Consider the following 21,403-nt stretch of genomic DNA (forward strand, 5'->3'; position numbering starts at 1 on the left):
CTGACGGTCCCGCGTGGGAAACGGAAGCAGCTTCGCTCCACGCGCGTTCCTCTTCCTATTTAACGCCGCCGTGAGTTTGTGTCAGTGAAAAACGAAGGTCTGAGCGGCTCCCGATAATGTTAATTGGAAAAGAAATACCATGGCGGCGCTTGGGTGGTATGTCGTTCGGCATATACTCGGCAGAAGAGTTGCGGTAAGAGCTAACTCGTTAGCTTCGGGTTTTAAATGGTGTTAATAGTTCACCCCTCGCCAACGAGTCACGCTTTAGCTCGGAGCTGTGTTGTATGGGTCATAGCCCCTTATGGGCTGGTAAACGGTCATCTTCCTGAGCCCCGGCTCGCATCTGATCTGTGGGAAGATGAAACACCGGCCGCGCTGGTTGCTGATTTGGTATTAATGCACCCTTTGATCCGCTGCACAGGAAGCTGAGTGTGAAGGCGATCACCAATCCCAGGTTCCTCGATGCTGTCGGGAACGTGGCCCCCAACAGCCTGTACGATCTGGCCCTGGGGCCGGTGGACAACAAAGAAGTAACTCTCTCTTTACTCTCTTCACATTGCAGCGTGCAGGACGGACAGCAATGTCTCTGCCGTCCCGTGAGGGGCCGGCCGTTTGGCGTTTATGGACGTCTGTGTGCAAAGTTGAGGATTCAGGCTTTAGTTTTGAGCCTGGTTTCTAACGCAGGGGTCAGTTATTGTGTTTCTGTCCTCCCAGGTATGCTCAACCTGCTGTCAGGACTTCAGCAACTGTCCCGGGCACATGGGGCACGTGGAGCTGCCGCTGCCGGTGTACAACCCCCTCTTCTTTGATGTACGCCTCTCCAAAATGCTCCAAACATGTCGTAGCCCTCGGTTACAACGGTTCATCAATCTCAGGTTCCAAAATCTATTGATAGCCCCGGGGTGGGTCGCCTTTTTGACTCGCGGGCCACAATGGGTTCTAGAGTTTGTGTGGACTAATATAAATGAAAGGATTTGGCCTTTTACGGGAAACATTACAGGGAAAACATTTGAGTTCGTCGTGTAAAAAGTGTCAAACGTATAATGACAATAAAAAGCTAATCTGAAAAAGGTCAAATGAATGAGGTTTAATTATCATAACATTTTATGATATAATGTGGACACGTTCGGCGGGCCGGATTAAAAAGCCCAAGGGGCCGCATATGGCCCCCGGGCCGTAGTTTGCCCATGTCTGGGACAGACAAAATGATTGCAAATAGTCGTGTGTGCACGTGTCTGAGTGCACGTGTCTGTCTGCGGGTGCACGTGCCTGTGTCTGAGTGCACGTGCCTGTCTGTCTGCGAGTGCACGTGTCTGTCTGTCTGTGAGTGCACGTGCCTGCCTGTCTGAGTGCACGTGTGTGTCTGTTTATTTCTTTATTGTTTTGTGGTTGAAGTTTTAACTGAGACAGCAGATGCAGATTAGCTTTAAGCTAACTCCGGTGCAACGCATCAAGTGGAGACATTTATGTTTTGTGTTGTACAAAAATAAACCCTCGAGTAAAGTAAGGTGGAGCCATGTAAGTGTTTACGGTAAGATAGATTCCAAAGGAGGGCTGGCTGGTCGGCCACTCTGACCTCTGACCTCTCCTCCTCTTCGTCCTCTCTAGAAACTCTTCCTCTTGCTGCGTGGTTCCTGTCTGGCGTGTAACATGATCACGTGTCCGCGAGCCCCGATTCACCTGCTACTAAACCAGCTCCGATTACTGGACCAGGGCGCCATTCAGGAGGTTTACCAAGTAGAATGCGTTCTCAACCGGGTGGGTTTGTACTTGTACACACACGGTGGTACTTTTGTCTCTTTCCTGAAGCATGAACAGACTCACTGGTAGACACACGTTCACTTCAAATGAAAGCTACGACGTTAGCACTGCAGCTATAAATGCACAGCCAGTTCCCAAAGATAAACCAAAACCTTTTTAAGTTCTGAGAACCGTCCTCTGGATATAATCCCGACACTCGATGGATCACAGCGGCCCATTTTACCCAGAACTACAACGGCCATGATGCCGAGGAGGGCATGGCGGCGCTGAGATGATTCTAGCCGTCGTGTGAACGAGTTTGTTTCTTATGCGTGTGAGTCGCCCTCCCTCCGTGTCGTGATTCGTCTGCTGGGTTTTGTGCGGCTGCGTCTTTTAGCACATGGAGGCGAACCCCAGAGCCACTGGAGACGAGATCGAGCAGTTGCTGAAGTCGTACACGGACACGATAATCGGGGGGAGGGCCGCCGGGTCAGAGGAGCTCAGCCCAGTGAGTGTAAATACGCCGTGGTGAACGTCATTCAGGGGGGGGGGGGCGCTGAGGCCTCATTCTGTGTCCGTGTCTTTATTCCAGATTAAACACCTTGTTGAAAAGAAGGACAGTCTGATAAATGACTTCTGGAAGATCCACATGAAAAGTAGGAAGTGCCCTTACTGCAGGTATGAGGGAACCAGCCTGAACGGGGGGGGGGGGGGGGGCTGCTTCTGGTTGTTGTTTTCTAACCTGCAGTTAACAGAAACACCTGGAATAATAACTTCTGTTTGTCTTTCCTGGATGAAATCCACACATGATGGGGCATCCAGAAGTAATTCATTTTAGTGTGTGCGTGCGTGTGTGTGTGTGTGTGTGTGTGTGTGTGCGTGTGTGTGTGTGTGCGTGCGTGTGCGTGTGCGTGTAGGGTTGGCAAGTTTGCAATGCGCCGTGAACACAACAGCAAGCTGATTGTCACAGTGCCCGCAGGAGCAAAGGGCGACGCTGATGGTAGGTCACCTGGCGACTCGTCCGGGGTGAACGGTGTTGGTGAAGGGGAATGAGGCGAGGCGGCTTTTGATTTTGTCTTCTAACAGAGGACCTGGTGGCTGGAAAGAAAGTCTACATGACCGCCAGCACGGCGAGAGAGCACGCCGTCCGGCTGTGGGAGCACGAAGGTGAGGCAGGGGGCGCCAGCGTCACCTGCAGCTCAGGTTTCACTGCAAACGAGGCTTCAGGGAACGGCACAGATTCACTTCCTTCCTTTCTTCAAGCTTTCTTCTTGAAGCACTTGTTCCCTGGTTTGGAGGCGGGGCCGGCGTCGGGGGCGGGAGTTGAGGGTTTCTACCCGGACCTCTTCTTTCTGGAGCTGCTGGTGGTGCCGCCCTGCAGGTAGAGTGTGAGCGTGCACACACACACACACACGCACACACACACACACACTCTGTAGAGTACTGGTACCCCGGACGTTTGCGTTTTCCCCAGCTGGGCGGGGCTTCAGGATAATATTCCTGCTCTATTTACGACACACATTTACCTTTTGTGAGACGCATCCGAATCATTTGTATCAGCGGCTCCTCCCTTTCCCGGCAGGTATCGGCCAATCAATCGCCTGGGTGACCAGATGTTTACAAATGGTCAGACGGTCAACATGCAGGCCGTCATGAAGGACTGCGGCGTCATCAGGAAACTTCTGGCTCTCATTGCAGGGGGAAAAGCGCCTGACGAAGAAGAGGTCGGGTGGAGTTCCTCCTCTCCTCTCCTCTCCTCTCCTCTCCTCTCCTCTCCTCTCCGTCTGCGCGTTTACCTGTGATCAGGCCCAGCTGGGCTGAAACGTCCCCGTTTCTACCTCGGCAACGTCCTCTTCTCTTCTCAGGGGCCGGAAGCGACCGATCAGACGTTTCTCCTCGGGGTCCCCGGAGAGACGCTCACGGATAAGCTGTACAACGTCTGGATCCGGCTGCAGACCCACGTCAACATCGTGTTTGACAGCGACATGGACAAAATGATGACGGAGAAATACCCTGGAATCAGACAGGTGAGGACGGACGGACGGACGGGCGGACGGACGGACGGACGCCCAGCCTTTGCTGCCTTCCTCTTCCCAACCGTCTCCCCTCCCCAGATCTTGGAGAAGAAGGACGGATTGTTCCGGAAACACATGATGGGAAAGCGAGTGGACTTTGCCGCGCGCTCCGTCATCTGTCCGGACATGTACATCGGGACCAATGAGATCGGACTGCCCATGGTGCGTCGGGCTCCGCCCACCTCGCTGAGTGCTGATTGGTCGTAAAGCTCAGCGGCTTTCCAACCCCTCCCTCTCTCGCGAAGGTGTTTGCCACCAAGCTGACCTACCCCCAGCCGGTCACGCCGTGGAACGTCAAGGAGCTGCGCCAGGCGGTGCTGAACGGGCCCCGCCTCCACCCCGGGGCTTCCATGGTGATCAGCGAGGACGGCAAGAAAACCATCCTGTCGCCGACCGACCTCGCGCAGAGGGAGGCCGTCGCCAAGCAACTGCTGACCCCCTGTCCCGAACCGCACGTGATGCCCATGAAGATCGTGAGTCTGGATCGTGCACGCCGTTCAGACTCCGGGCGTGGCGTTGACGGTTGCCGCCGCCTCCTCTCTCTCGTCCTCCAAGGTGAACCGCCACATCAAGAACGGCGACGCGTTGCTGCTGAACCGGCAGCCGACCCTGCACAGACCCTCCATCCAGGCCCACCGCGCGCGGATCCTACCGGGGGAGAAGGTCCGGCCGGATCGCTTCGGGCTGTGTCGCTCGCCGCGCCGCTTTAACGGGAACGCTAATCCGTGCTCTCGCGTCGACGCCGCAGGTGCTGCGGCTCCACTACGCCAACTGCAAAGCGTACAACGCCGACTTCGACGGCGACGAAATGAACGCACACTTCCCTCAGAGCGAGCTGGCCCGGGCGGAGGCTTACACGCTCGTCAGCACCGACCAGCAGTACCTGGTCCCGAAGGTAAGGCGGGCCCGCTTCAAAGCGAGAACCCTGGGAAACGGCGTGACGGCGCTTTGCCCGTCTAACGCCAAACAGACATGACCCGAGTGCAGCGAGGTCCCAGACGGGCGCCGGTTTTATATTTGCATGACTTTCTGCTTCGTTCCTCTTTCCTTTTACTGCTGCTTTTGTTTAGATCCATGACTAAGAGCTCAAAAGAATAAACTCGCTACACGAAGCCAAACATTAGCGCAGGGGTCGCCCTCGACCTGAAGCTAGGCTCCGCCTTCGCTCGCGTGTCTTCGCTTCGCCTCGGCTCCACTCGTGTACGAACTCCGACCCCCCCCCGTTCGACTCCCGAGTCGCTGGAGAACCGAGGTTCCACTGCGGGTGTGCTTCTTCGGTGTTTGATTTTCAGCTGGTGAATATATATATATATATATATATATATATTATTAGATAGAATGTTAGAGTACAAGTACAGTCAAATGGTAGCATGTATTACAGTACAAGTACAGTCAAACAGTAGCATGTATTACAGTACAAGTACAGTCAAACAGTAGCATGTATTACAGTACAAGTACAGTCACACAGTAGCATGTATTACAGTACAAGTACAGTCACACAGTAGCATGTTTTACAGTACAAGTACAGTCAAATGGTAGCATGTATTACAGTACAAGTACAGTCAAACAGTAGCATGTATTACAGTACAAGTACAGTCAAACAGTAGCATGTATTACAGTACAAGTACAGTCACACAGTAGCATGTATTACAGTACAAGTACAGTCACACAGTAGCATGTTTTACAGTACAAGTACAGTCACACAGTAGCATGTTTTACAGTACAAGTACAGTCAAACGGTAGCATGTATTACAGTACAAGTACAGTCAAACGGTAGCATGTATTACAGTACAAGTACAGTCAAACGGTAGCATGTATTACAGTACAAGTACAGTCAAACGGTAGCATGTATTACAGTACAAGTACAGTCACACGGTAGCATGTATTACAGTACAAGTACAGTCAAACGGTAGCATGTATCACAGTACAAGTACAGTCACACAGTAGCATGTATTACAGTACAAGTACAGTCACACAGTAGCATGTATTACAGTACAAGTACAGTCACACAGTAGCATGTATTACAGTACAAGTACAGTCACACAGTAGCATGTATTACAGTACAAGTACAGTCAAACGGTAGCATGTATTACAGTACAAGTACAGTCAAACGGTAGCATGTATTACAGTACAAGTACAGTCACACAGTAGCATGTATTACAGTACAAGTACAGTCACACAGTAGCATGTATTACAGTACAAGTACAGTCACACAGTAGCATGTATTACAGTACAAGTACAGTCACACAGTAGCATGTTTTACAGTACAAGTACAGTCACACAGTAGCATGTTTTACAGTACAAGTACAGTCAAACGGTAGCATGTATTACAGTACAAGTACAGTCAAACGGTAGCATGTATTACAGTACAAGTACAGTCAAACGGTAGCATGTATTACAGTACAAGTACAGTCACACAGTAGCATGTATTACAGTACAAGTACAGTCACACAGTAGCATGTTTTACAGTACAAGTACAGTCAAACGGTAGCATGTATTACAGTACAAGTACAGTCAAACGGTAGCATGTATTACAGTACAAGTACAGTCAAACGGTAGCATGTATTACAGTACAAGTACAGTCACACAGTAGCATGTATTACAGTACAAGTACAGTCACACAGTAGCATGTATTACAGTACAAGTACAGTCAAACGGTAGCATGTATTACAGTACAAGTACAGTCACACAGTAGCATGTATTACAGTACAAGTACAGTCACACAGTAGCATGTTTTACAGTACAAGTACAGTCACACAGTAGCATGTTTTACAGTACAAGTACAGTCAAACGGTAGCATGTATTACAGTACAAGTACAGTCAAACGGTAGCATGTATTACAGTACAAGTACAGTCAAACGGTAGCATGTATTACAGTACAAGTACAGTCACACAGTAGCATGTATTACAGTACAAGTACAGTCACACAGTAGCATGTATTACAGTACAAGTACAGTCACACAGTAGCATGTTTTACAGTACAAGTACAGTCAAACGGTAGCATGTATTACAGTACAAGTACAGTCAAACGGTAGCATGTATTACAGTACAAGTACAGTCAAACGGTAGCATGTATTACAGTACAAGTACAGTCACACAGTAGCATGTATTACAGTACAAGTACAGTCAAACGGTAGCATGTATTACAGTACAAGTACAGTCAAACGGTAGCATGTATTACAGTACAAGTACAGTCACACAGTAGCATGTATTACAGTACAAGTACAGTCAAACGGTAGCATGTATTACAGTACAAGTACAGTCAAACGGTAGCATGTATTACAGTACAAGTACAGTCACACGGTAGCATGTATTACAGTACAAGTACAGTCAAACGGTAGCATGTATTACAGTACAAGTACAGTCAAACGGTAGCATGTATTACAGTACAAGTACAGTCACACAGTAGCATGTATTACAGTACAAGTACAGTCAAACGGTAGCATGTATTACAGTACAAGTACAGTCAAACGGTAGCATGTATTACAGTACAAGTACAGTCACACAGTAGCATGTATTACAGTACAAGTACAGTCAAACGGTAGCATGTATTACAGTACAAGTACAGTCAAACGGTAGCATGTATTACAGTACAAGTACAGTCAAACATCCTGTCTAAGAGGAGCATTTCTAAAAGCCTTTGCGGTCTTGTTTCCGTTGAAAGTCCTTCGTTCATAAATCATCCACATTTAACAATACAAAGAAGACGGCCGTGAAAGGGTTAATCGCTTTAAGCTGCGTTTGACCCTGCTTGGTGGAGGCGTGGCGTTCAGGTTTCTCCCCTCTCCCTGCAGGACGGTACGCCGTTGGCGGGTCTGATCCAGGACCACATGGTGTCCGGCACCAGGATGACCGTCCGGGACTGTTTCTTCAGCGGAGCCGAGTACACGGCGCTGGTGTACAGAGGCCTGACGGACAAGCGGGGCCGCGTCCAGCTGCTGCCGCCGGCCGTCCTGAGGCCGGAGCGGCTGTGGACCGGAAAGCAGGTGACGAGACGAGCGCGCGCCGCCTCCTCCCGCCCGGCGGTGGCGCCGTGTGACCGACGTGCTGCTCGCTCCGTAGGTGGTGTCGACGCTGCTGCTCAACGTGATCCCACCGGAGGCCGTGCCGCTCAACCTGGCCGGGAAGGCCAAGATCCCCAGCAAGGCGTGGATCCAGGTGCCGCCGCGAGCCGCTCCAGGGTACAACCCGGACAGCATGTGTGACTCACAGGTGCACGCACACACACACGCACACACACACGCACACGCACACGGGGTGAAAGGCTTCCCCGTTGCGGGTCAAACCAACACCGTTGCTCCGATGGGGATCTTTACTGGACCTTGACCTGATGTTTGTGTGGATTATGGAAACACTGCTGGATGGAGCTGGATGATGGGGGGGGTGGGGGTGGGGGGGGCTAAGAAGATGGGTCTTGGTCCAATTTGGATCCCATTACATTTTGAGAGAGATCCATTTGGATCTTCCCATTTACTTCTAATTGAGGCTTTAAAAAAGCGTATCTTGTAAAATCTGCATTCGGTTCACAAACGTAAAGGGGGTCCGACGCAAAATGTCTTCTGGTTCTGATCCAGGATGAGGGACGGTGTAAATCCAGCTGGGAGGGGAATGAGCTGCTTGGCGGAGGTCTGCTGCTCTCTGAGTGTCCCCCTCCTGTCCCCCTCCTGTCCCCCAGGTGGTGATTCGTGGGGGGGAGCTGCTGATGGGGGTTCTGGACAAAGCTCACTACGGCTCCTCGGCCTACGGGCTGGTCCACTGCTGCTACGAGCTGTACGGCGGGGAGACCAGCGGGAGAGTGCTCAGCTCTCTGGCACGACTCTTCACCGCCTACCTGCAGCTCTACAGGGGCTTCTCTCTGGGTAAAGGGCTGGGGTAGACCCCCCCCCCCCCCCCCACAGGCCAGACCTGTGTGTGACCGGGCTCTTCTTCTGTCCAGGTGTGGAAGACATCCTGGTGAAACCGGCTGCCAACAGGCAGAGGAAAAAAATCATTAAGAAATCGCTGAAGATCGGCACTAAAGTGAGTCTAACTCTCCACTAGGGGGCGCCAGAGACTGGGTTCCCATAACCAGAACTGTACAAGCTGCCCTCGTGGTGGTTTAGCCGCTCCGCTACATTTACCAGCTGGTTGCTTTCTGTGTCTTCTGTTTGTTGCTTGTCATAAAAGTGACCCCCCCCCCCCCCCCCAAAAAAAGGTTCGAGTGACCCTAAAGGTCATTCTGATTTGGTTTCCTTTCTGCCTTCAAGACTCTGCAGGCGGCCTTCAGCCTGGCGCCCGACGTGGACCACGCCGAGGCCCGGAGTCGCTGGCAGGACGCGCACCTCGACCCGGACCAGAGGGACTTCAGCATGGCCGACCACAAGTTCAAAGAGGTCGCCAACCAGGTGAACAACGCCGTGAATAAGGTGAGCGCCTCTTCTGACTGATTCTCAGAGCCGTGTCCAGCGACGTGTCAAAGGGACCTGGTTTGTATGTCCAGCCGGGACCGCGTGTCTTTGGTCCCCGGTCCTTCCTGATGATGATGATGATGATGATGATGATGAGGATGGTGAGGTCTTGTTTTGGTAGGTGTGCATGCCAGTCGGACTTCACACCTCATTTCCAGACAACAACCTCCAGCTGATGGTGCAATCAGGAGCCAAGGGGTCGACTGTGAACACCATGCAGGTAGCCCCCCCCCCCCCCCTAACCCCCCCTCTCTGTATTAACCCACACACATCCTGCCTGCCTGACGTCCGGGTGCGTTTCAGATCTCGTGCCTGCTGGGTCAGATCGAGTTGGAGGGCCGCAGGCCTCCGCTGATGCCTTCTGGGAAATCTTTGCCGTGCTTCCAGCCGTACGACCCTTCACCTGGTGCCGGGGGCTTCGTTTCAGGAAGGTTCCTCACGGGCATCAAGCCGCAGGTAAGACACGGAGAGCGCCGAGCCCCCGACCGCTCTGAGGAGCTTGCTGATGCGCTCCTGTGTCTGTTCAGGAGTTCTTCTTCCACTGCATGGCCGGCAGAGAGGGGCTGGTCGATACCGCCGTGAAGACCTCGCGCTCCGGGTACCTGCAGAGGTGCGTGAGCGTCAGCCGGCGGGGACAAGTTAGAACTCGCAGAGAGTCGTCATTCAAACGCCCCCCCCACCCTCCAGATGTGTCATAAAGCATCTGGAGGGGCTGGTTGTGCAGTATGATCTGACGGTGAGGGACAGCGATGGATCGGTGATCCAGTTCCTGTACGGGGAAGACGGGCTGGACATCCCCAAGACACCGTTTCTGCAGCCCAGGCAGTTCCCCTTCATCGAGCAGAACTATGAGGTGAGCGGACGCAGAGAGGACGGCCGACTCCTCCACAGGCGCTGCAGACGGTGACTGGTGGAAGCATCGGGTTGACTTCGGGAGCCGAGCGGAGCGATGTTTCTAGGTCGTAACGGGTTAAGCCGCCGGGACGCCGTTGGATCCTCGGCTGCTGATGGGCGGTTAATCTAACAGACTATCGATTGTTCCTGTGATTCACGTGAACGTTTACACTCTTCCTGTCTTCAGTGGCCTTTGATCCCGCTGTTACGGGAAAATTGAATGATTTTGACGTTTTTAAAGCAAGTTCTTCTGTATTCAGTTTTTATTTAATTACATTGTGCGGAGTCTGCAAACCTTAACCCATATAATTAAATACACTTGTAAAGCACATTTATTGATTTATTGGTAACAAACTGTGCGGTTGGTGTTTAACAAACTAGATCAGTGCAAAGTATTCAGAATTCAAGTACACGGTTTAGTAGTAAAACAGAAGTACAGAGAAATATTGTCTGAACTCACGCCGTAAACTTCAACGCAACACGAGTTTCAGACTTTATTTAGTATTTTGGACTGGGTAAGCGTAGGCGACGCCCTCGCTGACTCCGCCTCACACTGACTCCGCCTTGCGCTACTTTCTACTACTACTTTCTCAAAGTCTAAAATATATCAATTATGTAATTAATCTTTGTAGTTATCTGCTGATACTGCTCTCCACGCTTATCTCTGAGCCAAAGACGGACTATGGAGGCTTTTAGCTTAGCATAGCAAGGAAGTTAAGCTAACTAGCATCTCTCAATGTCGCAGCTTGATGGGTTCACCTTTCAGTTTGTGTTGAGATGAAACAAACCGCATTGTTAGATGTCCTGGCAGAGGGGGATTTACAGCTAGCGCAGAATGACGCTACGCTAGCTGTTTGCCCACGTTGAGCTAAGCTAACACTATGCTAGCCCTGGTCCACACAGAGACATCAGAGTTGAAATGACTTTCTAATCTCAATCTTTCCCCGTAGTTGTTTCTCAGCTGAATTTTTTCTTCAACGCGTTTTCCCGTCCTGAACTAAAAGCAAAACGTTTTTGTTTGTCCCGTTCCTGGCAGGTCATCAGAAGGTCCCAGGGGCTCGACAAGGTTCTGGTCCATTTGGACCCTCGGAGTGCCAGTCGGCACTTCACAGCCATCCGGCACTGGAAAGAGAAGCGGGAGCGGCCGTCTCCACGCAGAGGTAGAAGCCCGGTCGGTCGTCGCAGTCCCACTTTACGTTCACCCAGACGAGTCGGCGATGATTCCTTTAATCCAGTGGTTCTCAAATGGTGGGGGGGGGGCGCGGTGCGATGTCAGGGGGGGCGCCTGTGAGCGCAGAGAAAATGTTTTTTTGCCTTACGGGAGTAAAGTGTAATTGCACATCCACTCCAGTAGTTGGCAGTGGCGCCCTGATTGTCAGAGTGCGTGCAGGGAGGATTAGCAGAAGAAGAGCGGTTGTAAACAATCTACGGTGGGAGAAAAAGAAAGACATGACTTCCTCATTTTCTGTTGCAGACTAAAAAAATGTTAATAAAGTTATTCTTTGTTGTAAGTTAATCTATATTTCTTTCTTTTTCATAATTCTTTGTATGTTAATAAGGATACAAGAGTGTTTTTTTTTTCGGGGGGCAGGGGGGCGGGCGCTAAATGTTTTTTTCTTCCTAGGGGGGGCGCACTTGAGACGCACTGCTTTAATCTGACGCCCTCTGCAGGATCTCTCTATATTCACGTCCTTTCTGCCTTTTAGGGGCGTTCCTGCTGTTTTCCCAGAAGAAGCTGGCCAAACTGAAACGGACCGGACAAACGGCAAACGACAAACTGCCGGACGTGAATGGCAGGAGTGCTGCCGTGCAGCAGGTAGTCCAAGCGATGGCGAAGCGTTAGGGGCGTGGTTACGGACGGCCTGTAACCGCGCCCCCTCTCCCCGCAGGTCGTGGAGCAGTGGCGCTCCTTGGACGAATCCAGCAGGTCGAAGTACCGGAGGAAGGCGTCCCGCTGCCCCGACCCCTCGCTCGGCGTGTTCACGCCAGACGTCTGCTTCGGCTCGGTGTCCGAGAGCTTCCACGGCGTCACGGAAGAATACCTGCAGAGCAGGGACGGCCTGAGAGGAGACGGCTTGGATGACCTCAGGTGAACTGAACGAGCTGCGGTCGAAGCGTCCCGCTGCCGCGTGGCCGGCGCTTTGGCCTCGGGTCCGAGGCGGTCCGATGCTGAACTTCCTGTTTCTCCGTGTTTCCAGCCTCCGTCGGCTGCTGCACTACAAGTGGCAGCGGTCGCTCTGCGATCCGGGCGAAGCCGTGGGCCTGCTGGCGGCCCAGTCCATCGGCGAGCCCTCCACCCAGATGACCCTCAACACCTTTCACTTCGCCGGCAGGGGGGAGATGAACGTCACGCTGGGAATACCCCGGTAAAGGCCCCGCCGGCGCTCGCCTCGCGCTGCGCCTGCGGACAGAACGTGTTTAACGCGGCGGGCAAACAGGAAGCCGCTCTTTGTGTTGTTGTTGTTGTTTATTGATCTCCCGTGCCCCTCTGTCCCGCAGCCTCAGGGAGATCCTGATGGTGGCGAGCTCCAACATCAAAACCCCCACGATGAGCGTTCCGGTGCTCGACAGCAAGAGAGCCTCGAAGAGAGCCAAGAGCGTCCGGAAGAAGCTCTCCAGAGTCTGCCTCGCCGAGGTGAGGGTGTCCACGCGGCGCCTCCCAGTGAATGGATGATCAGACAGGGAGGCGGGCCTCGGGATCCAGCAGCATTTACATATGTATTCACTGAGGGGGGGGGGGGGGGGTCTGTCCTCGGGTGTTCCTGCTAATCTTCTAGCCTCACCGGATGCTTCTGTTTTACGCTAAACGTGCACGTTGTAGATGATCGTATTTACGCGAACGATTTCCCTGTTTGGTCCTTCCGAGTCCGTCCATCAGTGACCACATTTGTGATCAATGTCCCCCTGAATGTCCTCCGTTATCGGAGCCCCCAGAGCGAGCACGCTGGAAGGGGGCGGAGTTCTCTGCAGCTCAGTCGTTCCGTTTCTCTAACGTGGTCGTTGCTTATCAGCTGATGCTAGTCGGTTTCCTCAGAAGCGTCTCAGTCTGACAGTTCCTCAGCTCTGTTGTTACTAGATGCAGGGGGGGGGGGGTGCAGAAATTGCTGAGTCATGGTAACATCACCGTGTTTCTATATGTTTAGTTCAGCGGTGTTCTGGCTGGTTAGAACCCGAGTCGTTTTAAACGATGACGTCCTGAACGGGAGAACGCCGTGCGCTCTGACGTCTGAGGATGACTGAGGAGAGACCCCAAATGTAAAACTCACAGGAAGCTAACGTGGGATGGGGAAGCCTGCTCGATTGCACCTTAGATCCATCGGCTCTTTGATCTTTAATCGCTGGCCGGATCTCCAGGTTTAGGATGAAACCGTTCACAGCAGAACCGGGCGGGAATGCCGGCCTTTTTCAGGAGCGCCTTGTATCCCTACTGGTCTTCTCTTTCATTCTCATTGGGGGGGGGGGGGGGTCTGCTCTGGAGTTCTTCGTGTGTCGACCTTCCCCTGTAAGTCGGTAAACCGCTCGTGTTCGTGTTCGTGTGAGCAGCTGCTGCAGAAGGTGGACGTCGTGGAGACTTTGAGGATCGAAAGAGAGAGGCTGCGCGCGTTCAGAGCCACCTTCCACTTCCTGCCTGCAGAGCGCTACTGTGAAGACAAGCTGCTGTCGCCACAGCAGATCCTCCACTACATGGAAAAAAGGTGTGTGTGTGTGTGTGTGTGTGTGTGTGTGCGTGTGTGCGCGTGTGTGTGCGCGTGCGTGCCCCAGGACCCCCGTTATCGTCTCCTTTAACCTGACTTCTGTTTTGCGCCTCCGGTTGTTCGTCAGGTTTATCTTTCTCCTCCTCGATGCCATTAAGAAGCGCGGCACCAAGCTGGCATCCATCGCCGTGGAAACAAGGAAGGCCGTCCCCCGAGATAAGGATGGTGACGACGGCGATGGAGTGGCTGGCCCAGCGAGGGTCTGCGTTTAAGTGGCTTGTCTTTCAGTTTGCCTTCGTTGTTTTATTATCTTTGCCTTTGCCTTCCCGAGTACTTAAACCGGAGCCCTCTCTCTCTCTCACGGCGCCGCCCCTCAGGTCGACGACGGGGCTGAAGAGGAGCAGGAGATCGTCGACGACGAGGGGAATGAAGGCGATGCCGACGCTTCAGACACCAAACGGAAAAGCAAACAAGAGGAGGAGGTTTGGAATTAATGCAATATTTCATGTCAGATACAAATGCGTGCGCGTTAAACCAGGGGTCCCCAACCGCCGGTACCGGTCCGTAAGGCATTTGTTACCGGGCCGCAAAGAAAGAACAACTAATGTATACAATTATTAGCGTCTAAAAGGTGTTTTATTTTGAAAAACGGCCAGATTTTCTCCAACGTAACAATCGCGTCTTGATACGTTGCCAAAAAAAAAACAGCCATGAACTCGCGAAAATTAATAAAAAGAAACAAAAGTATTTGGAGAGCTTCTTTACCGAGGAAAAAAGTCCAACTGAGGAGGAAGAAGAGGAGGAAGAAGAGGAGGTGAGGACCTCCAAGAAGAGAAACCAGGACTAAGACTTAAAACTCGGGTATTAACAGCTGATTCGCTCCGTTAACGAGCAATGAAGGGTTAAAACCTGCTTCGGCACATTGAGACCAGAACCCGGATTAAAAGACAAGAACCCGGATTAAAAAACAAGAATGTGGAAACTATTAATTATTTATTTAATAGTTATTGCAAGTGCATAATATAAAGCTTATTGGTAAGATTATATTCCTCTTTTTAAATTTAATTACCGGTATCCCCCCCCCCCCGGTCCGCGAAGGAATTTCACGGCATGAAACCGATCCGTGGCAGGAAAAGGTTGGGGGCCGCTGCGTTAAACACCTCGTCTGTGTCGGAGCTGCAGCAGCGTCTCAACTCGACGTTTGCTACTTTTCGCTGCCTTTTAAATCCTTCTAAATCCAAATGTGGAATCATTCCACAGCCCGAGAATCTGTCAAAGATATTGACCCCAAAAAAAACGCACCGAAGTAAAGCTGCTCTGAAAGCATTCCCGTCCGTCTCTGCAGGTCGACTACGAAAGTGACGAGGAGGAGGAGAAGGCAGGCGACGTCGAGGATGAGGAAGTCGAGGGGGAGGAAGCGGAGGAGATCGACCCGGAGGCGTCCCAGACAGGAAGTGCAGGAGTGAGAAGGCCAAAGAAGTCGCCACACGCCGAGGGAGCGGAGAGTGTGGACCAGATGAGGGTGAACGCTGTCCTGCAGGCCAGCCCGCTGATCGAGGGCTATCGCTACGACGTCGGGCGTGAGCTCTGGTGTGAGGTGAGCGTCGCCAAAAGGTCCGAAACCGCCGCCTCCCAGGGTGCCGAAGGTCCTCATCGGGTCGCCGGTCCCTTCCTCCCCTCCGTAGGTCGACCTGGTCTTGCCGGTAAGCAAGGTGCACTTCGACTTGACTTCGGTTTTGTCGACGTTGGCCCGGAACGCGGTCGTCATGGAGACCAAAGGTCTGACGCGCTGCCTGCTGAGCGAAGCCACGTCAAAGAGCGGCAGGAAGGAGACGCTCCTCAACACGGAGGGCATCAACATCCAGGAGATGTTCAAGCACAGCGACGTAGGTGAACGGGGGGGCTTTGGCTCTAGACGTGGGCTTCCGTCGTGGTTTATGAAAGGGGAAGGGCGTGCTGCGAAACGCACAAGTCTCTGGAGTAGCTCAAGAAATCGCTGGCTCCTGTTTGTCTTTAACAATCACTATGACAACCGACAGGTATGTGCAATAAATGCCGTACAACATGAGGGGGCTCTGATTGCAAAGGCCGATTTTTAAAGAGTCCTGACCTGCCGATTCAGATCTTCTAATTCACAGCAACACCTTCGATGTTCCGACGATCTTATTTTACTGAACACAAACAAAACTTGTGCAACGCGTTACGCCTGCAGACCCGTTCAAGCCCCTCCCCTTTGAGGTCGTTACTGACAACCTAGTAAAACAACCTGAACCACCAATGAGGTGTCCCCAGTTTGAGCTTTGCACAAAGACAAAACGCCCCAACGCAGCGGCGTTGTGATTATTTCAATGGGAAACGACTTTCAGCCGCTTCGCAGGACAAAAAGCTCCTAAAAGTTAAAACGTTCTACAAAAGAAAATGGTTCCGCTTGTTTAACATTTTAGTAACAGGAATGAACACGGCACAGGTCATTTCTGCTTCTTCACCAGACAGGTGGCGTCTTTTCTCATCCGCAGGTCCAGCCCAGCTAAACGGGCGCTTTCAATACAGCAGGGGGCGGAGCCATAGGCTTGGGCAAGTAGGCGGGGCTTTTAGGATTATTTTTCCCCCCCAATAGAACCGTGTTTACGGACGATGCGAGCTGCGTAGGAAAAGAGTCGTGAACCTCACGCCATCTCGATGGTATCCTCCTCTTCACCCGCGGAACAAGCGGCTGGATGGTTTTAGGATTTCATTCTGTCTTTGATGTTCCTTTGAACTAATGAGCAGGCCGACGGACGTTTGAACGCTGGTTGAGGCTGTTTTTCAGCGACGTGTTTGTCAAACTCTAATCAGACGGATTTAAAACGCTAGAGCACTTTGACATGCAGAGAGGATCGGGTTACAATGTGTTGCCGTTGCGTTAGCTCTAACGATATCGGTGATTACCGCGGCGATCAGAATGACGGACGCATCCAATTCATCCGTGGACAAATCGACCAATCGGTGTATTAGATCCACTTTAGAAATCATTTTTAATGGTTATGACGGTCTTGTTCGAACACAAACAGAAGTGGCTCCTAGTCCTGGAAGTCATGGAGAAATGTTATTTTATTTTAGGGTATTTAATGTGTGGCTGTAGGGTCATGACCCCCCCCCACCCCCGCTGACGCGGCGGTTTCCTCTCCAGATCTTGGACATCAACAGGCTGTACTGCAACGAGGTGCACGCCATGGCTAACACCTACGGGATAGAAGTGGCGCTGAAAGTCATCGAGAAGGAGATCAAAGACGTCTTCGCCGTCTACGGTAACCACAAAGGAACTTGCATTGACTTCCTGGAGGCTTGTCCTACGCACGCACTCGTTTGTCCTCCCTGCGCGTGTCTCCAGGCATCGAGGTGGACCCGAGACACCTGTCCCTGGTCGCAGACTACATGTGTTTCGAAGGCGTGTACAAGCCGCTGAATCGACACGCCATCCAGTCCAACTCCTCCCCGCTGCAGCAGATGACCTTCGAGACCAGCTACAAGTTCCTGAAGCAGGCGACGATGCTGGGTGAGCGCCGGACGACGGCGCCGAGGAGAGGCGGCCGCTTTGCATCCATTTGGTTTAGCTCGTTTGATCTGCCCGGGGGAGACTCTTCCTTTGAACCTCTGTGCGTGTGCGTTAAGCTAGCATGCAAATGAAGGGAGTGAGAACCAGCAGCCCTGCAGCGGAGCTCAAGGAGCGACGGGGGGGGGGCGTGTCCTCTGTCGTGTCCTCTGTCGTGTCCTCTGTCGTGCCCTTTGTCGTGCCCTTTGTCGTGCCCTTTGACGTGCCCTTTGTCGTGCCCTTTGTCGTGTCCTTTGTCGTGTCCTTTGTCGTGCCCTTTGTCGTGCCCTTTGTCGTGTCCTTTGTCGTGCCCTTTGTCGTGTCCTTTGTCGTGTCCTTTGTCATGCCCTTTGCCGTGTCCTTTGTCGTGTCCTTTGTCTTTTTGTTCATGGCCGTGTCCTTTGCCGTGTCCTTTGTCGTGTCCTTTGTCTTTTTGTTCATGGCCGTGTCCTTGGCCGTGTCCTTTGTCTTTTTGTTCATGGCCGTGTCCTTTGTCGTGTCCTTTGTCTTTTTGTTCATGGCCGTGTCCTTTGCCGTGTCCTTTGTCGTGTCCTTTGTCGTGTCCTTTGTCTTTTTGTTCATGGCCGTGTCTCTTATTTATTTCTCTGCAGGGTCCCGTGACCCGCTGGTGTCGCCCTCCGCGTGCCTCGTGGCGGGGAAAGTGGTCAAAGGTGGAACGGGGCTGTTTGAGCTGAAACAACCTCTGCAGTAGCAGCGAGGACACGTCTGTCCCGGGGGACCAACGGGACGGTTAAAGATGCCTCGCCTGATCACAGCGCCGGTTGGCAGTTGCATCTATTTTAAATAAAATATTCAACACCAGTAAAGTTCCCTGGACAATGAAATACATTTTCAGATGCAATAATCCACCAAGAAAGCTGCCACTGTGTTAAACGGGTGTGAGGTTGGCCTAAAGGCAGGATTTCTGATGAGGATTAAATGTTCAGGTTGATCAACTGTCCAAAGATTATGAAGAAGTCTCCTTGTGATAAATTCCTGCAGCCCAAAATACTTTCTCCATCCAAGAGTCCAAAATGTAAAACATGAATTCCTGTAAGTTGGCAATAAACAGTATTTATAGTACTGTGCTGTAATACAGTGAATTACTAAAAGGTTGTTGGTTCAAGGCCCCATTCCGTGGCTGCTCCTGCTCCTCAGGGATGGATCGATCAGCAACAATAAAACTTCTGGCTTTAAGAAGATGGAACCGGAAAAAAAGAGATTTTTGTTTTACTTGAAACAAGAGATGAGACATTTCGTTAGCCTCTAGTTTGATTGTGATTAAATAATCCTATTCGTGCTTTGATCTCTCGGCCCTCGTGTTGCATTTTGGGACAGGAAGGAGGAATAGTCTGGATTTTGTTTTTACAATAATAATGTTATTGTTTTGATGATATATATTTTACCTGGAACGTAAATTTTCAGCAATAATTTTAGAAAGGAACGTAAAGGAAAACAAATTCAACGTGCGCAGTTGTCACTGTGGTAAAATACTATTTTCTGTGAGATTAAAAAGTTTTGGAAATACACGTTCGGGTTTTTATTTTTCTGAAGGTGTAACTTGTGTTTCGGAGTTCAGACTCCAGTACCGGTAATAATGATGCGTTCACGGACAGATGGTGAATAATGATGCGTTCACGGACAGATGGTGAATAACGATGCGTTCACGGACAGATGGTGAATAATGATGCGTTCACGGACAGATGGTGAATAACGATGCGTTCACGGACAGATGGTGAATAATGATGCGTTCACGGACAGATGGTGAATAATGATGCGTTCACAGACAGATGGTGAATAATGATGCGTTCACGGACAGATGGTGAATAACGATGCGTTCACGGACAGATGGTGAATAATGATGCGTTCACGGACAGATGGTGAATAATGATGCGTTCACGGACAGATGGTGAATAATGATGCGTTCACGGACAGATGGTGAATAACGATGCGTTCACGGACAGATGGTGAATAATGATGCGTTCACGGACAGATGGTGAATAATGATGCGTTCACGGACAGATGGTGATCGGTCCAGGCTCTTGTTACGAAGGGGAGGAAAGGCGGCGCGAGCCTCTGCTGCTGATTCCCAGGTCACGCGGGGGGCGGCGCGCGCGCGCTGCATGAATGAGCCTCTGTTGCTGATTCCCAGGTCACGCGGGGGCGGCGCGCGCGCGCGCGCTGCATGAATGAGCCTCTGTTGCTGATTCCCAGGTCACGCGGGGGCGGCGCGCGCGCGCGCGCTGCATGAATGAGCCTCTGCTGCTGATTCCCAGGTCACGCGGGGGGCGGCGCGCGCGCGCTGCATGAATGAGCCTCTGTTGCTGATTCCCAGGTCACGCGGGGGCGGCGCGCGCGCGCGCGCTGCATGAATAAGCCTCTGTTGCTGATTCCCAGGTCACCCGGGGGCGGCGCGCGCGCGCGCGCTGCATGAATGAGCCTCTGCTGCTGATTGCCAGGTTACGCGGGCGGGGGCGCGCGCGCTGCATGAACGATGGGAAGGTTCGTCATGACCAAGCGAAGGAATCCATGGAGGCGTAAGTAGAAAACAACAACAACAACAACAACAACAACGACGAGGACGGAGCCGGAAGCGGAGTTTAACAGCGCGGACCGGAGCCGCTGCTGACCCGAGCACGACGTCCAGCTCAGCTAACGGTTCTCCTCGCGGCTAGCTTCAAACCACCGAGAAGCACTCGGCTCGGCTCGGCTGGGCTCGGCTCGGCTGGGCTCGGCTCGGTTCGGCTACACCCGCTGCGTTCGGTGCTGCCCAGCGAGACCCGGCCGAGGGAGCGATGCGGCACGTTCTCCGCCGATCCCGGATCTTTAAATGAAAAACGGAACCTGACGGGCCGCTGAACCGGTGAGCAGGTGCCGGTGCAGCGCGGTGACGCGGCAGGGTGCGTCCATAATAATAATAATAATAAACCTAGATGTAAAGTAACTTTCTGAAAGGACTCCTCCTGTTATACACCTTAAACAGTCATTTAATTAATAATTAAATATGCGTTTAGTTATTGATTAAATATGCGTTTAGTAGTTATTGATTAAATATGCGTTTAGTTATTGATTAAATATGCATTTAGTTATTAATTAAATATGCGCTTAGTAGTTATTGATTAAATATGCGTTTAGTTATTGATTAAATATGCGTTTAGTTATTGGTTAAATATGCGTTTAGTTATTGGTTAAATATGCATCTTGTTATTCTGGCACGTTTGACATTGATGGCTTTTATATCTTTAGATACTAATAATACTACGAGTATCACCTTCCGTTGCATCGTTACATAATGACATTCGTGATTCGACAAAATAGCACAAAAATATTCAAATCAAAAAAATGTGATCTCGATGATCCAGACTGTGATGAAAGGAGATAAAAGGAATAAGAACCTGCTGACCCAGACCCAGCATATTTCTGGGTAGCGTTTCCTTCCCGGTTTGTGTTTGTCCTCAAACCGGCGTCGTAGAGGACGAGGGACTTGGGATGACTTGCTGCGATCGATGCTCGATGTCGCTGATGGTCGCTGTGTGTTTGGTGCAGGACGCCGTCCCTGAGAGCGAGACGGCTTCGGCTGTCAGAGAAACCAACGGGGAGTCCCAGATCCCAGTGTGAAGGGGGACAACATGAGTCTTCAAAAACGCTGCGGCGCAAAAAGGTGATGTCCCCTCTGAGCCCCGGGAGTGAGACGGACAGACTCCGTCCGTCCTCTGCTGGACGGACGGACCTTTTTCTGCTTTCTCGTAGACATAAAATGTCTTTTTAACCAGTCGATGACGTGTCTCTGTTCACTTCGATTGTCCCTAGTTCTTGTTTGATCTTGTCCGTCCCTTTTGTCCACGTGTCATAATTCCGAATCGTTTCTGTGAGGGATTCGCGCGGCGGTCCAGTAGAAAGGCTGCGAGCTTGATCTGCGTAGAAATCGTTTCTGGAAGACGTTCTGAGACGAAGGACGGACATTTGCCCGAGGAGGACAAG

The 21,403-nt window shown here is 51.6% G+C and overlaps 1 protein-coding gene and 1 long non-coding RNA gene across 2 annotated transcripts in view; one reads left to right on the top strand and one right to left on the bottom strand.

Annotated features, from left to right (window-relative positions):
- The window catches only part of LOC137894895 (uncharacterized), a 118,736-nt gene that overhangs the window by 35,182 nt on the left and 62,151 nt on the right, over positions 1 to 21,403 (bottom strand). The gene's annotated exons all lie outside the window — the stretch shown is intronic.
- polr1a (RNA polymerase I subunit A) lies at positions 117 to 18,951 on the top strand. Its single transcript, XM_068740036.1, has 37 exons — positions 117 to 193; positions 422 to 530; positions 715 to 810; positions 1,609 to 1,758; positions 2,138 to 2,248; positions 2,333 to 2,418; positions 2,658 to 2,740; positions 2,827 to 2,907; positions 3,004 to 3,121; positions 3,323 to 3,464; positions 3,606 to 3,767; positions 3,855 to 3,977; positions 4,061 to 4,288; positions 4,371 to 4,478; positions 4,564 to 4,710; positions 7,610 to 7,801; positions 7,878 to 8,027; positions 8,491 to 8,674; positions 8,752 to 8,834; positions 9,062 to 9,220; positions 9,384 to 9,482; positions 9,566 to 9,718; positions 9,790 to 9,872; positions 9,950 to 10,115; positions 11,193 to 11,316; positions 11,863 to 11,972; positions 12,046 to 12,245; positions 12,355 to 12,522; positions 12,656 to 12,791; positions 13,700 to 13,851; positions 13,979 to 14,111; positions 14,229 to 14,333; positions 15,197 to 15,448; positions 15,537 to 15,737; positions 17,021 to 17,138; positions 17,222 to 17,386; positions 18,034 to 18,951. The coding sequence occupies exons 1-37, from the start codon at positions 117 to 119 to the stop codon at positions 18,132 to 18,134; spliced, it is 5,055 nt and encodes a 1,684-aa protein (XP_068596137.1). The 3' UTR covers positions 18,135 to 18,951.

Source organism: Brachionichthys hirsutus, chromosome 6, assembly GCF_040956055.1.
Source record: "Brachionichthys hirsutus isolate HB-005 chromosome 6, CSIRO-AGI_Bhir_v1, whole genome shotgun sequence".
NCBI lineage: Eukaryota > Metazoa > Chordata > Actinopteri > Lophiiformes > Brachionichthyidae > Brachionichthys > Brachionichthys hirsutus.

Bases quoted from the DNA above. Each gene is read 5' to 3' on its own strand.
- polr1a (XM_068740036.1), top strand. From the start codon at position 117: ATGTTAATTGGAAAAGAAATACCATGGCGGCGCTTGGGTGGTATGTCG. The intron at 2,249-2,332 runs GTGAGTGTAAAT...TCTTTATTCCAG, and splicing joins GGTCAGAGGAGCTCAGCCCA to ATTAAACACCTTGTTGAAAA. The intron at 9,873-9,949 runs GTGCGTGAGCGT...CCCACCCTCCAG, and splicing joins CGCTCCGGGTACCTGCAGAG to ATGTGTCATAAAGCATCTGG.